This window comes from Amblyomma americanum, chromosome 11, assembly GCF_052857255.1.
Source record: "Amblyomma americanum isolate KBUSLIRL-KWMA chromosome 11, ASM5285725v1, whole genome shotgun sequence".
Classification (NCBI taxonomy): domain Eukaryota; kingdom Metazoa; phylum Arthropoda; class Arachnida; order Ixodida; family Ixodidae; genus Amblyomma; species Amblyomma americanum.
The window spans coordinates 9,647,450-9,660,199 of NC_135507.1; the positions used below are offsets into that span (position 1 = coordinate 9,647,450).

The window sequence follows — 12,750 nt, forward strand, 5'->3', positions numbered from 1 at the left end:
GGATTCGGCTTCGTTCATTGAAAAGCCTGCCATCACGAATCCCCCCCCCCCCCCCCCCCCCGATGAGAAACACTCTGCGGCCACGCGCTGCAAGTGTTACTTTTCATCCGCTGGCCACCATACTTCTAATAATCTTTTTCTAATTCCTTGTAATGTCCGGCGTAACCCCTTTATTACGACGTGCAAAAAATGAAATAATTTTCAGTTCTCACATAACTACTTTAATAATTGCAATAATCGTCAGTTCCAACCATTTTATAAAAAGAAAGGTCAAACTGTTAGCTGTCAGAGATGCAAGAGGCCTGCTAAACCAATAGATTGATGCGAAAGCTTATCCTAGAACCAAACTGTGGTCGTATTTCTGTGGTCGTATTTCTGTGCTGGCAGACAGTGGGGCAGTGCTGTGCTTTTCTCTTGATTTACCACTGCATGCTCCCGCGTATTTGTCCGCAGTTTTACTGTCCTTAACATTCAGAAAGCATCAATATTCTCTAAATACACTTATGCTCTAATGGTCTTTTTCTTAATAAACCACACAGTTTTTAGAATTTTTGCTATGACAGGATTATTAAGGACGAAATCCTCGAAGATCGTTAAGCTCATTAATCCTCGAAGTACGAGCTCCTTAACGCAATCGCGTTAATACACCCGCTGCTGTGGCTCAGGGGTTACGGCATTCAGCTGCTGACCACCAGGACGCGGTTTCAAATCCTGGCCGTGGAGACGGTGCTTTGATGGGACCGAAACGCAAAAGGCGCCTCTAAGCTGTGCGATGTAAGTGCACGTTAACGAACAACATGCGATTGAAATTAAACAGGAGGCCTCCAATATGTCACCTTTTCCTCCTTTCCTCCCTACTTTATACCTTCCCTCAAGGTTCGATTGACCAGTGTGCCGAAAGTGCGACAGTTATTGCACATATCTTTTCCGCGTAAAGAATTTATTAATTTACTCGCTCGCTGAGGTTTATTCAGAATGGCAGTAACGCTACCGACCGCTGCGCCACCTCACCTTTTTGGCCCCGTTGATTGAATGAACCCGACAACTTACTACAGAAAGAAAATGCAATCGCCCAGCTGTTTTTCACTAGCAGCATAAAATAAATGAAATGCACACGGATGATAGATATAGCAACAACACTTTGTAAATTGAGTGAAAAAGCCTTTATGAGAAAACCGAGTGAGATCTTCAGTGCTGATTAAACTATTGATTTTCCAGCCGGAGTTCAATGGCAAAGAAGTATTTTTCCGCATCCTTGGTACTAGCATCTCTTTCTAAATTACTACGCATATTTCAAGCAGTTTCTTACCTCTTGGATTTTTATAGCTCTGCGGAATTCAGTGCCCAGCGGGTGCTCAAAATGACTGAGATTCTTAGGAAAAAGAAGTTGTGGCGTCCATCCTATCCAAAAGGTCGAGATCGGGACTGGGGTCAAAATTCACCACGATCAGCACCGATGGCGACCCAGCAAGGAGGCTTCGGAAGTGCGGAAGGTTCATCAGCAGACAGTCTCCACTCCCACCAAGAGAACCCGCCCCGGTCAAGCCTGCTGAGTGTGACGAAGGACATCGCCGACTTCTTCGCCGATCCTCCTTCAGGAATACTCATCTCGCCCGAAGAGGGTGACGTCACCAAGATACACGCCCTCATAATTGGTCCACAGGGCACACCGTACGAGGGCGGCTTCTTCCGCTTGCGTCTTAAGTGCCCTGGCTATTACCCAACGAGCCCGGCGGCCACCCTCTTCCTTACGACGGACGCCGAAGGAGTAAGACTCAACCCGCACATATTCTCCGGAGGCAGGTAATGCCTGAGCATCCTGGGAACCATGAGAGGACCACCCTGGAGTCCGGCTCAGTCTGTGAGCGGCCTCCTAATCTCCATACAGTCGCTACTGACCGAAGACCCTTGCTACAACGAGCCGCAAGCAGTGGACGATGTCGCCGCCAGTCGCTACAAGACCTCCGTACAGCACAAGACCATCAGGGTGGCCGTGTGCGACGCCGTGGAAGACTGCCTCCAGGACACAACCTTCCCGTCGACTTTCAAGGACGTCGTGCTGAAGAAATTTACCGAATCTTACGACACGTACGAGGAAACGGTGAAGAATCATGCGCACCTGTCGGAAACTAATATTGTTGCGTGGCGGCCAGCCGAAGAAGGAGACACGATGATCCATGGCAATGCGATGATTTAATGGCTGCTGGCAAGGCTGGGGCACGGCCGAGCGACACAGGCCAAGAACTCACGGCCGACGACCACGGCTGACGAAGGACGCCGAAGCTCCCCAGACCAGGGTGTCGATGATACCCCGCACGCTCCAGCAAATGTTACATGGCGGCCAGCCGAAGAAAGAGATACGATGATCGATGGCAACGAGATGATTTAATGGCTGCTGGCCTAGCGCGAGCGCTCCTGCCCGCGCCACTGCACAGTTCGTCGTCTTCTTCGCCACAATATGGTAATCATTGCTCGGCGAAAGGCCGCCACTATAAACTCAAGGAGCTCCTCTCAAAGCTACAGGAACTAAAGCAGCGAGTGGCAGAAAAGAACGAGGCTGCTGCTGTCATTTCTGGCTCGTGAGTTTTTTTTTCTTGGTTTTGCTACATTAATGCGCAGAGCGGACATATCTCCTCCCGAAATCAACCACGCCACAGGAGCGCGGCGAAGACATCGCGCATCCACAACAATAAGCCAGGCTCCAGGCCACGTGACTTCCGACAATGGGCGGGGTTTGCTCGCGGCGCGATTCTCGAGAAAATAAACGATTCGGTGATTGTTTTGCATCTTTGGTGAACATTGATTCGTATACGTCGTAAAGATCGTCAGTCTACTTGCGTTCCCCGCGGAGCCAAGGCGTGACTATACCCACAAACCATGCCGTGCGTTGGCTTAGTGCAGGGTCTTCGACATTGTTATTGCGCTACTCAAGGTTTACACAGACAAGAACGACACATACAGACAGGCCGCAAACTATCAACTGATTTTATTGCGTGGGAAAATCGTTTTATATGAACAGTTAAGATGAAAAGACACAAAAACAAGTAGCTCATGGAGATAAGTAGTCTAAAAGTAGTCTAATAAAATCAGTTGATAGTTTGCGCCCTCTCTGTATGTGTCGTTCTTTTCTGTGTAAACCTTGAGTAGCGCAGTAACAATGTCGAAGATTACAAACCAACTAGGCCCATTTGAAGCTGCTCTTAGTGCAGGGCGCCGGAGTAATTTCGACCACCTGGGGATCTTTAACGTGCACTGACATCGCACAGCGCACGAGTGCCTTTTGCGCTTCGCCTGCATCGAAACGCGGTCGCCGGGGGCGGGTGCGAACCCGGGTACTCCGGATCAGTACCCGAGCGCCCTAACCACTGAGCCACCGCGCCGGCTGCAGAGATAGTTTCCTACCGATTCCTTATCGAAGCTCGTGTATTCTACACTCGTTCCCAACCGAATACTGAGGTCAGGCTCCGCAAAGATTTCCGATCTCCGAACATTTTTCCTCCGCTGAATAAAAAAAAAACTGTCCATTGCTGCATCTTTCTTGCTGCCTAAGAAAAAAAAATAAACCGCCAGAATAAAATATAAGCTCAGGTGTTCTGCACACCCCACTTGTTGAACAGAGTGAAACACTGAAATCTTGATTTCCTTTGCTGGTTGATTAGTTAGCGCAGTTATACTGAACCCGTTATCCACACAATGGTCACAATTTACAGCACCAGGATACATAACCACGGACGCATGCAGTGATCCAAAAATGCTTGGTAAAAATCACCTCGATACATAACAATGGACGCATGCAGTGATCCAAAAATTCTTGGTAAAAATCTTCTGCAGCATTTCTAACGAAACCTTTGCGGAACCGAGCACATTAGACAGCAAGCTTTCCGTTCTGAAGACAAAAATTGGGTGCTTAAAATTCAGTGCTCGGTCCCTTTTAGGCTTTGCAACCCCAGACCGGCAAATCGACGTCATTAGTAGTGCTCATTAGAAATACTGCATATTTAGAATGGAGGCTTTAGACACCTAAGCTTATGCAGCATTGCATTTTTGTTACAACAGCTCCAGGCTGACCTTTCTGCAGCTGCAGGAAACCTGTCAAATAGGCATGTATTGCATCGCTTGGATTTTCCGGCAACAGCAATTTGTCGTTTGCGATCAAATTATCTACCTCATCAAGAGAACTAGCCAGCACCTGAAGTAGTCCATAAATGCCGCCTGTACGTGAACCTTTCATCACATTTTGCGCGAATTGTCGCTCGAGAACATGACGGTGGCTCTTGTGCCGGCGAAGTATGGAAGCGCTGAGGCCATGCGATCAGCGATGATTCTAATCTTGCTGAGGCACTGCCTTTGCGAAAGCGGCCGATTAGAGGGTAATGTATTGTTGTTCATCTAAAGCCACTGTCCGATTTAAATGCGCAAGTGTTTAGAACGATCGAAGGGTTTGTGAAGAAAATCTCCTACAGGAATGAAAGTGCGACGGCTTTTCTGGCTGCCGGCACCTATAATGACGTTAAGAAAGGTTAGTTTATATCAATGTGCAGCTGTGTTAATTTTTCTATTAAACCTGGATCGAGACCGTTCTGGTGGAGTACAAGGCAGACGGAGCTGGCGGCGGCAGAAGGTCAGGGGGTAAAACACGAGCGCGGGTTGTGTGATGAGCTTAGGAAATTCAGTCGAGGAAGGCGAAGGCGGTTGGTGCCAGACAGGAGTGATGGAATTCGGGGGGAGGGGCAGATTGGTTGTTTAGCGCGTACCCCTTCCCCCTCCCCCCACTTTTTTTTTTCATCACTTGGCGACAACGCGTCTGCGTCCACCAGTAAAGGTACAGATTCGAGGTCATAATGTGGGCCTAAGTTTACCGAGGAAACAGTAATTAGGACAAAAAGGCCTAAAAAAGGCCTAAAGTCAAAAAAAAATTACAGAGAATTCTGTCAGTGCCTTCGCACTGCAGGTGGCCGGAAGTTGATGACGACAACGATGTGCATTGCACAGCGCGAGTGTGGGCCATACCATACGATCCATCAGCATAGACAGCACTGTCTTATCTTTGAAGGCTTAAGGCAAAACAAATATGTGAAGAATAAAAAGAATACCCGGTTTACCTGTCAACGCAAAGTGCACAAAGTTTCGAAGGCAGGTTATCAGCAGTGATATGCACGAGAGCTGAGAACTTGGAAGGACAGGAACGTGCGGTAGAAGAAGGGCAGTATACGAGGAAGAATAAGGAAAATAACAGAGAGGCGCCCATAAGCAGGCGGTGAGAATGCATTTCTACAGCAGCCGTAGCTCGAGTCTCGCACGTGTATCTGCTATCATTATCCTCTAATACACTGGGCGCTTAACCGGTCTGATGATTAGGCCTGTAATCTACAAGCATTGGGAACTTTGGGTAAATGCTCTGAACTACCAGGATTTGATCACTTTCACTTTACTGCACATACGGGGAAAAGCAATTGACAAAGAAAAGGATGATTACTGCGCGATTAAATTGTGCTTATTCTGATGACTTCTGATATTGTAAAGAAAGACAGGGGACCACTGTATCCAATTATTTTCTCAGTAAAAAGTGATTTTCTGAACCTTTCTGGCTATGTTGCCTCTCGTGCAGCATTGAAGATGCATTTATTGGCGAAATTATCGGCCTTCCTGCTGACACTATTGATAAATAAATTAATAATAGGTATAAATAAACCTGGATTTAAATATCTTCCCGCAAGTCGATTCCAACTCCAGATCTCCTTACTGAAAAGGAAGGATTGTCAACGTTTCGAAGTGAAAGGCAGTGTGGCGTAGCGTCTGAGATCCGCCCAAGAAAAAAGGCATCGAAGCACGCATTTTGCTTGTGAAATCAGCCAGGGAGGGCGAAACCTTTATTTTTTTCCCAGTCTTCCCTGACATATCAAAGCTCTTCGGTCTTTGGTTTCGGTCAGAGTAACCTCTTTTTGATCATAATGTTATACTCTAAAGGTGCAGCTAGACTTCTGTTTTCCCTCAGTGTCCTTTTAAGCACGATAAAACTGTCCGGAAATCGTAAGGCGGATGAAGTTAATTGAGCGCGAGCTTTAAATCTGCTTCATCGCACGCCATTTCAGTATCACTACCACAAAAATGACAGGCTGTTTTACAGTCAGGGCTAGCTTTTGCACAAATTTCTCTTTCAACAGGTCTCCTGCATCCTTGGCAGCGGACACTTTGATGTTTCTCTCATAATTTTTTTGTTAAACTGTTTCTGCAGTTATCTTTAGCAACTCACGTGGTTATGCGAGCAGAGATGAAAATGAACATTTTCAAGCTCAGTATGACAGGTGATACGCCGGGTATTACAGTGTTAAAGGCAGTAGATCGCGCATCGTAAGGAATAACGGGGAAACACTACCGACGCACATCGGTCAGTGGTTCCACGAACACAGAGAGGTGTGTTCAAGACCATTGTGAACATGTTCAGCACATGTGAGAACGTTGTTTGCACAGCCACAGAAAACTATTCCATGCGATGCATGCCTGCTTTCCTATTGAAATACAATGCGTTTCCAGCATTGTATTTCTGGGTTCGAAGATGCCATCCTCGGTTCACTGTGATTTCTTCTAGAGCAACGTATCTCTGCTCATACAATACCAACTTTTTATTTCACACTTTCTGAGGCCAGAACAAAAGCCTTTTTATTCTTTTTTTCCAGAAATGCGGACGTCTGGCGTATACCTCTCAGTATCGTCATTCACCGACCTCTTCAATTACGGGCAGTTCGAAGTGAACTGGTTCGGAATTCCTGAAGAATACTTTGACAAGGCGTACGTTGCGCTGATCAAAAGGAGTTCGCTCAAATGGAACATTCTCGTAAAGTGGCCCGTTACAAAGACTTACGGCAGACTGACGACTGCAGTGGATGCTCCAATGTTTCCCCTGGAGACATTAATGAAAGGACGGTGCCTGGGCTACTCGGCCGCCTTGATCGAAAAGACCGTGAAGGAGGGACGGTATAAGGTCATCATTTCATCGTGCTTCAGGTCAAGGCCACGCTGGATGCGAGGATTTTGTTCCGTACTGTCCGGACTTACACTTGGGGCCATGCTTATCCCAGGAACGCACAACTCCGGAATGTACAATTTGGGTTTTTCTTTCCCACACGAGATGTTATATTTGTATAACCAAGACCAAAATATTAGTCACCAGCTGGCGTATGGAATTCGTGCGCTTGACCTGAGGGTACAGTATTATAATGACCAGTTCTATATCACCCACGACACTGTGCGAGGATGGATTACCATAAGGCAGGTTCTTCAGGATGTCCGCTGGTTCGTTAACAAGACAGGAGAATTAGTGCTTCTGGATTTCCACAGGTTTACTAGAGGATTTGAGCAAGAACACGAATACGAGCGGCACGTAGAGCTTCAGGCATTAATCGTTGAAGAGCTTAAGTACGTGCTCCTTAATTACACTGCTTGTAACAAAACGATTGGAGAGATTTTCGGTAATTGTACGAAAAGAGAAAACAGGAAAGGCCACGTCATAGTTTTCTACAATGGCCCTATAATGGATTACGGTGAATACTTATGTACGGGTGTCAAGCAAAATTGGCCTAATGCTCAACACCCAGCCGCCTTGATGGAGTATCTCGAAAACAAAGCCTGCGTTGACGAGCGTTGGCGCATGCTCGGGATAATGGCAGAGCTGACTGCTTCATTTCCGGAGTTTATCCTCGGAAACCGCGTTGGGGCTGAGTGGGTCAACCACATGGTGACTGAGTACTTCAGAAGAAATTATATACGTTGTCCGGCAATAATTTACACAGATTTTTTCCTCGGCAATGGCATAATCGAGGTTGCAATCGAAGCCAACGTTGTATTTGCTTGTAATTATCTGTGGGGGCGAAATAAAGAGTGCGACATTTATTTCAAAAATAGACAGGTTTTAAAGCAGAAAGGCAATTATACCTCGCATTTGCTTTCATGACGACGCGTTATAATTTCTCCCTAAGAGTTTCCAGAACTGCTGACTCCGCAGCCCTATTTGTAATGTTTTCAGAAATTCTGTAGATGGATGTGGCACCTGATAGTAAATTACTCATCGGTGCACTTGATCCTGTTCGCTGTGCCTTTCGCGTTGGTCGCAAGTGAATAAAAAGCTTTACTCCTCAGCATTTCCTGATCTCACGTGTACGCATCTCTCACGGCCTTTTTTCGAAGACGAAAACGCCACCATTATTTTTTGTTCTCGGGTTTTAAGAGCTCCACCTTGACGACGTGACTTAATGACCCTGAATTTTGTGCTGCTCCCGCCTCACTTTCCCCGTTAAACCCTGCGACATCTGAGCAAAAGGGGCAGAGCGGTGCGAAGGGCAGTGGAGTGTATACAAGTGGACAGAAATTTGCTAGCAGATAAATACAAAGAGAATACGTTCGAACAGCAGAAATTTGGTTACCATTTTCTTTGAATTTAAAATTCATAGTAACGGCTGAAATTGTAGTTTGGCGTACAATATCGACAAAACCTGCTTTCCCGGCGAGAGAACTGCCTCATACGCTACTAAACAAATTTACGTTGACCTGATAATCAACAAAAAGTTAAGAAATTTTTGTTTTAGTAAAAGTGAGAGCTTAAAATTGGAGTGCTCGGTCTCTTTATGGCTTTGCAACCTCAGACGTACCGTGCTCACACCGGAAAATCAACGTCTGAAGCAGTGCTTATTATAAATAATGGATATTGAACATTAGAGCTTTTGACACTAGGCTTATGCAGCAGCCCATTTGCATACAAGCAGGATGACCTTTCTGCAGCTGCAGGAAATCTGTCAAATAGATGTTGCACCACGTGGGGTTTTTAGCAGCAGAAATTCGTCGTGTGCGATCAGGTGGTCTATCTAATCAAGAGAATTACCCGGCATCTGAAATTGTCCGTAAATTCCGCGCCTACGTTAACCTTTGGTCACATTTTTCGCGACTTGTCGCTCGAGAGCATGAAGGTCGCTCTTGCACCTGAGAAGTAGCGAAGCGCTGAGGCCACACTATCAGCAGTGATTCTAACCTTGCTGAGGCACTGCCTTTGCGAAAGCAGTCAATCGAACGGTAATGTATTGTTGTTCGTCAAAAGCCACTCTCTCAGTTCAATGTGCAGGTGTTAGAAAGTGGTAGGGTTTCGACGTATTTCAACCGAGGAGACGTATGAAAGCATATGTTCGTTCTTCGCCTCTTTTTTTCTGGAATCTGCATGTGCACGCAACTGCGTTTCTAGCTCTCCATCGTCCTCTCTCCACGCGGCGGCAGCTGGCGCGACGCCCTCCCCCCATTGGCTGCAGCTGGCGCGACGCTCCTCCGAACTAACCCGGGCTCACAACACGAGATTCTTGTTCAGGGTTGGTACGTCTACAGTAGTGCTTTCGTACTGAATATGAGCGAAAGGTTTTGTGAAAAAAACTTTCCCGCGTGAAAGAAACTGCGGCGGCACTTCTGGTGGCCGACATCTGTAACAACGTTAAGAAAGGTTAGGCTATATCTCTCTGCAGGTGTGTCTGATTTTCATTTCTCTACTAAACCTAAATCGACAGCTTTCCGGTGCGTATATGGTAGTGTTATAAGGCCGACAAAGCTGGCGGCGGCAGAAGGTCGGGGGATAAAACATGAGCACGGGTTGCGTGTTGAGCTTGGGAAATTTGGTAAAGGAAGGTGCCAGCGGCTGTACATACACGAGTGACTGGAAATCAATGCGAAGAGCGGGGGGGGGGACTGTGGAGATACACAATGAAAAGCGGGTGATATTCGTCGGAGGGGGGTGGGGAGCGGGTTGTAGAGCGCATTGTAGAGACTGATGATGATGATTATGGATTTTTATGGCGCAAGGGCAGCTATGGCCAAAGAGCGCCATGTCACAAGGTATTTTGCTTTTTTCTCAAGGTGGGGTGAAAGACCCATTTCCCAAGCATTTCACCCTAAATAAGCCGAGCACCAGACCAGGGGAAAGCTAGTACCCATTGTATCACCGGTGGGTACCCGGCGGCACTGGGGATCGAACCTCGCACCTCCCGCATACGAGGAGGATGCTCAACCACTTGGCCACCGCTGCGGTCTTCATTGTAGAGACTGCATGCGCTCTGAGTATAGGCACGAGTTTACCTAGAAAACAACAAAGACCAATGAGAAATGGCAGGTGGTATGCCCGTGGCAGAAATTACTATTATTACCTAAATATTCATCTTTATTTTTGCTTAATTGTCGGAAAAAATTGATTAATTTAATGGGAGGCATTTAACATGTTAGGGCAACCCAGTTTTTGAAATCTTTAGGTCGAGATTGTGGTTCGAAATATCGAACGCGGCCTTATGCGCGAAAAACGAGCCGATACCGAAGCCAGGTTCTGTTCTGTATGTCTTAACGAATAAGAAACACCTTTAATTACACTACATGAGTAGATAGAGATGTCATGCAAATCTTTAAAGAACATTACTTTAGTTCCGAAACTGCCTCTTCATTAAATCAATGTTGCAGACTCCACTTCGTGACACTTGATGATGTTGAGCAATGACGATGTTGGCTTCGATTGCAACGTCGATTATGTCATTGCCGAGGAAAAACAACCGAGTAAATTATGGCGCTGCAGCGATTATAATTAATCCTGAAGAACTCCGTCACCATGAAGTTAATCCACTCAGTGCCCGCGCGCTTGCCCAAGATCAACTTCTGAAATGATGCGGTCAGCTCAGCCATTATTCCGATCATGTCCCAAGGCTCGTATGCTTGACTATACACATACGTCCTCAGGGCACTTGGGTCTTGAGCATTCGGCCACCTTTGCTTGACAGGGTTGCATAAGTGCATATCATACTCCTTAGTGAAAATTCCACTGTATAAAACTACGACGTGGCCTCTCATACTTTTGCCTTTTGTGCATTTACCGAAAATATCACCAATCGTTTTCCACCAAGCACTCCTACCAAGGAGAACGTCCTTCAGCTCTTCAACAATTAGCGACTGAAGCTTCAAGTGCTGCTGGTATTCATGTGCTTTCCCAAATCCCTTAGTACACTTGTGGAAATCTTGGAAAACTAACTCTCCAGTTTTATTAACAAACCAACGAACATCCTGATTCCTGAACAACTTCCTTTATAGTAACCCAACCTCGGTGCCATAACGGTTTCGTGGGTCACGTAAAACTCACCGTATACTAACACTGAACCCTCAAGTCGAGGCCACGAATTCCATACGCCAGCTGTCGCATAATAGTTTGGTCTTGGTTGTACAGATACAACTTCTCGTGTGGGTGGGGTATCCCAGGTTATACATTCCGGAGCTGTGCGTTCCTGGAATAAGAATCTGTTTGAGCGTAAATCTGGACAGTGCGCAGCAAAATCTTCGCATCCAATTAAGCTTAGACGAGAAGCAAGACGAAAGGATGACCTTATCCATGGGTCTTAGCTTTTACGAGCAAGGCGGCAGAGTAACCGAAGCACCCTCCTTTCATCAAAGTATTCAGGTCTAACTGCGGTACGTCTACCCCAGTCGTATGTTTACCGTTCACCAGTGTAACGGGCCGTACAGTGAGAAGTTTACGTTTGACCGAAATCTTTCTGACCAGCCCAATGTATACGTATTTCCAATGTATTTTCCGAACCAGTTCAGTTCAAACTGACCGTAGTCGACCAGACTGGTGTATGACGATAGTGAGGGGTACACTCCGAACTTCCGCATCCCTAAAACGAGAAATAAAAACAAGGCTTTAGTTCTGGTCATGGGAACCTCTAAATGATAAGATGAAGTCTGAGCAGGGATACTCTGCTGTACACAGATTCACAATGCCACGAAGACAGCGCCTCCGGACGCAAGTGAAAAGCTTACGCGCTGCAAACGCGTTATATTTCAACAAGCATACAGGCATCCACCGCCTAGAATAAGTTTCTCTAGTTAATCAGAGTGAATTTTAAGAACCAGGCAAAGGTTTCCTCAAACTTTGTTCACCCGCGCTCAGAGCATGATAATAGTAGTCGGGAAGACGTCTGTGCGCGCTCATCGCAAATGGTGCAGAACTACAGACAGCTGCCCGCGAGCAGTGTCACCCCGTTATTGCTAACGGTATCCGGTCTGCTTCCTTCAATGATCACAGAAGTTACACCGAAGCAGAGCGAAAAGTTGGGCATGTTGGTGTTGGTTCATAACGGATACCGACACCATCAATGCATGGTGCTGAAAAGGACACGTATCGTCTGTTTTGTGCTGCACTATCCGTCATGAAGCAGCTACACGCCAAATGCTTTGGAGGACAATGATTCCGGATATACCAAAAATTCTGGGCAAGTGCATTTTCCAACTCGAATTTTTTTTTTTTCGCAGATGTAAGATTGCACCGTAAGAATCAATATATTCGCAGATCCCTCCTTGGGCGCTTGTACGTTTCTACCAGTTACTGCTATGCGAAGTCACTGAGCAGGGTTATAAGCTAGCATTTTTTAACGTCGTAATAGATGCCGACCAGTAAAAACACCGTTTCCCTTTCATTCCCGTTGGTTGCGACAGTTTTTTTCACAAATCCTCCGCTCACTTTAAGTGGCACTCCCTGCACATTTAACTGATGAAGCGACTTTAGGCGATTAGAATACTTCACCTTCTAATGTGTTTCTGAAACGAAGACAGTATGTCAACAGCACAAGAGCCACAGCTGACCGCATGGCCGGAGTGCTTTCATACTTCGCTGCCGCAAGAACGATCGCATAAAATCGATCGCAAGTCGCATAAAATGTAACATAAATTCATGCACATAGCTAC

The 12,750-nt window shown here is 46.4% G+C and overlaps 1 protein-coding gene and 1 pseudogene across 1 annotated transcript; both read left to right on the forward strand.

Annotated features, from left to right (window-relative positions):
* Positions 1-1,456: 1,456 nt before the first annotated feature.
* Positions 1,457-2,307, forward strand: LOC144110901 (ubiquitin-conjugating enzyme E2 Z pseudogene; annotated as a pseudogene).
* A 4,372-nt stretch (positions 2,308-6,679) lies between these two features.
* Positions 6,680-10,790, forward strand: LOC144110902 (uncharacterized). Its single transcript, XM_077643969.1, has 2 exons — positions 6,680-7,850; positions 10,753-10,790. Exons 1-2 carry the CDS (start codon positions 6,680-6,682, stop codon positions 10,788-10,790), a joined length of 1,209 nt encoding a protein of 402 aa, XP_077500095.1.
* The last annotated feature ends 1,960 nt before the right edge of the window (positions 10,791-12,750 follow it).